At 32.9% G+C, this 3,725-nt stretch overlaps 1 protein-coding gene across 1 annotated transcript; it reads right to left on the bottom strand.

Moving 5' to 3' along the window:
- Positions 1-570: 570 nt before the first annotated feature.
- LOC129925748 (uncharacterized) lies at positions 571-2,583 on the bottom strand. The gene has a single exon (XM_056026149.1). It carries the CDS (start codon positions 2,581-2,583, stop codon positions 571-573), a length of 2,013 nt encoding a protein of 670 aa, XP_055882124.1.
- Between the last annotated feature and the right edge of the window lie 1,142 nt (positions 2,584-3,725).

Raw genomic sequence — 3,725 nt, 5'->3', positions numbered from 1 at the left:
AAATTTTGTTTTGTTTGTGTTATCCATGGATGGTATTCTTCATAGTTCTCTAGCTCTAACATATTATCAGCCCATAGTTCTAGTGGTCCTTTAGGTTTTCTATCAAAAACTAATTCATATGGACTGAATTTTGTTGTTTCATGAGTAGTAGTGTTGTAAGCGAAGATAGCATAATTTAAAGTCTGATTCCAAGTATTCATTGCTTCTGTTTCTAATTTATAGATTATCTCTTTGATTGTCTTGTTCCATCTCTCAATCACACCGTTTGACTGTGGTGAATAAACTGTACTATGCACTAGTTTTATGTTAGTCATAGCTGCGAAAGCTTTATTTAAGTTTGATCTAAAGTTAGATGCATTATCTGATAAGATTTTGTTTGGGAATCCGAACTTTAGGAATATTGTTCTTAGTGAGGTGCATATATCTTCGGCCCTGATATCCCTAAGAGGAAAAGCTTCTGCCCACCTGGTTGCTATGTCTATGATCCCTAATATATATTTATTTCCCTTGGTACTTGTATTTAATGGGCCCATAATATCAATGGCTATCTTGTCCCAGAAACAATGGGCTTTATCTGATTTTTGTAGAGGTGCCTTGAGTCTTGAGTATGAGTTTTTGTTTAGTACATTCTGCACAGGAATCTATATAGTCTTTAATTTGAGTCTTCATCTTAGGCCAAAAGAATTTTTGTGAGATTTTAGCATATGTTTTCTTTTTTCCAAAGTGGCCTGCTGTTGGGTCATCATGGGCCATTTTCAATATTTTGGGTTGTAGACTTTCTAGAATTATAATTTGAATTCTTGTGCTATCTTTGTTTCTGTTACATCTAATGGCTAGGTTGTTGGCTAAAAGATGATGGTTGTTTAAATTTATTTTGTTATAGTCTTTATTTAACAAATCTTGTATTATAGGGTCACTGTTTTGCATTTTGATTAATTCTTGTCTGGTGGTTCCTATTTCATTGAACAAAGTATTTGGTAATTCAATTTCTGGCACTATATTTTTGTGTGATCTAGTTTGAACAGCTGATATATGATGTTGGTCTAGATACCAATTTCTTTGTCTGTTTTTTATCCATGAATCTAGCTGAGTTATTGTTAAGTCTTTGACACCATGTGAGTTCCCTATTATGAGGTCTTGGGCGGGTGTATCCATTACTACTACTTTTATCTCGCCTGTGATCCAGGGAGATTCAATCCAGACCTTGGCGGTTTTACATATATCAAATTTTTGTATGTTGGCATAAATGACCTTAACAGTTTCTTCTAAATATTGTTCTGGTTTGACTAGATTGGATCTTACTATTGATGTTGTTGCACCAGTATCTCTCACTGCTTTAATTTCTACTGAGTTTACATATGAGGGAAAAACATTTACCTTAGACATGTCTGTTTGTAAGTAGGCTACATTCTCTTCTCTTTGTGTATTGATATTGGTATTGCCTCTATTTCTATTCCTGTTTTGATAGTTGTTGTAGTTGGACTGATGGTTGTATGTGTCCCTCTTTGATTGTCTATTAGTATTATAGTTATTGTAATAGGAGTTGTTATTCCTAAGGCTCCTTCTTTCTCTGGGGCTTGCACTCTGGTTGGATCTGTAGTTTCTATATTGGTTGCTATAGTTACTATGATTGTTGTAATTATTTTGATTGTAGTTGCTAGGGTTGTGGTAATTGGTGTAACTTCTATATCTGAAGTTGCTAGTGCTAGTTTGTCTGCATTGGCTTTTAACATGGCCCTTCTTCCCACAATTAAAGCAAGTTTTTGAATTAGAAAATTTAAATCTATCATTACTATTGCTATTATTAGCTGTATTAACTGTGGCGGCCAATTGATGTAGCTCTCTTTTGTCCATAGTGTGCCCAGGATGGCTATCTTTAAAAAGGTTTAAATTAGTAATGAGATCAGTTTCTGTCTTTACTTTCTTTTCTTTAAGAAAAGTGAACACTAAATCTGTGACATTAGATAGTACATTGTCAATTAGGATCATGTCTAAAATTTGATTAGGATCTTTTATATCACATTTAGCTAGCTCTAACCATTTAAGCATATTTGCCTTCATGTCAAAAATTATTCTGTTGAAGTTTCCATCCTTGTTTAGTTTAATCTTTTTAAAGAGTTTTCTATAATAGTCTTTGCTTTTCCCGAAATGTTCCAAGAGTCTAGTTTTAACAGCTATGTAATCTTTCTTTTGTTCAGTTGTGAGTGTGCTTATTATGTTTAGGGGTTCTCCTGATAAATTTGCTAGCAGATGTTTTGCCATATCCTCATTGTTTAGATTGTAAGTAGATGAGATATGTTCAAACTGAACTAGGTCATTTTCTAATGTTTCCTCCTTAATGTTAAATTTATGAAATTTGAAGATAAATGGTTTGTTACTGGTTTGCAGGGTCATAATGTTGGGGTTGATTTTTGCTGCTTCTAATTTAGCCAACTCTACTTTGTCCTGACTTTCTTTTTGTTTTGCCTCTAACTCTTTTTGTTTAGTCTCTAGTTCTTTTAGTTCTTTCTGATGAGCTCTTTCTGCAGCTCTTTCTTCCCTATCTTTATCCTTATCTTTATAAAAGTTAGGTTCAATTCCCATATCTAGTTTGTACATGTGGATGGTTGATTGTATTAAAAAAACTATGTAATTTTATGAATGTGATAGAAAAATACCAGAATGAATTAATTTTAATGTTTATAAAAAAAAAACACTGTAAAATTTATGCTTTGAAATTAGTGAGTTTTAAATGCCTTTCTTTTCTTCACTTTCTTATCATGGAACTAAAATAGTATTATAAACAAAAAGCACAGCTGTTCATCAAACATGATTATATAATGCTGATTTTAAAGTTGGCTAAATGAGGTTAATAATAGCTTTAATGACACTAAGAAACATTTTAATGAAACACACAGGGTTAAAGCTTGCTAAATAGACTAAGACAATTACAAGAAAGGTTGACAAAGTAGATAATTATGTTAACCTGATTTAATAAAGTATCCCTAATATAGTAATTAAATAAAGTAAAAAAAGTTTTAAAGATCCTGCCAGCATGTGGTTTGCACTCTAGAAGGTAGTTTGATGGGTCACAGGGTTGAACCCTGCCCAATGACATCCCCCACCAGACTTCTGGAGTTTTGGGCTAGGATGTAATAATCTACAAATTTGAAGCAACATTCCAAACATGTAAAAAAACAAACAATAATCATTACACCTGTGCTACACTGTACTGGACAAGTATTCATTTATAATGGCTTAGATTCTGGATTTTACCCATTCACATAATTATTGATACATGTCCTATAGTGACCGCTACCAAGGGACTCCACATATCCTGATTAGAGATTATAAACTAGTTGATTCATTCTATAGAGTGTATCTCTTCTACAAGTTATCCAGTCAGTCCATGTTTCACTTTGTGTAGCTTGTCAACTCTTTAAAGCTAAGTTCTACAAGTTATCCAGTCAGACCCCCATCACATCAAAAACTATTGTTACGAGCATCTGAGACACCAAATAGAGCCATCAATAGAATTTTAATCTTGTTCAACAAATAATAAAATGTTACATCTCGTTTACATTACTCCATTTTTTGATCCATCTCTTATCTTTCCTATTTCAACACACATTTGTACCATTTCACTTTCACACTATTATGCGCATGTAACATCTTGGATAACCAACATTTTGTTTAGTAGTGCAGAAAAATTGAGAAGAACAGATCAGCAACAAAAAACTGGCTAG

This window comes from Biomphalaria glabrata, chromosome 4 (genome assembly GCF_947242115.1).
Source record: "Biomphalaria glabrata chromosome 4, xgBioGlab47.1, whole genome shotgun sequence".
NCBI lineage: Eukaryota > Metazoa > Mollusca > Gastropoda > Planorbidae > Biomphalaria > Biomphalaria glabrata.
Note: the sequence above shows the minus strand (reverse complement) of the source record. Positions and strands in the feature narration are given on the sequence as shown.

Coding starts and splice junctions, on each gene's coding strand:
- LOC129925748 (XM_056026149.1), bottom strand. CDS start 2,583: ATGGGAATTGAACCTAACTTTTATAAAGATAAGGATAAAGATAGGGAA.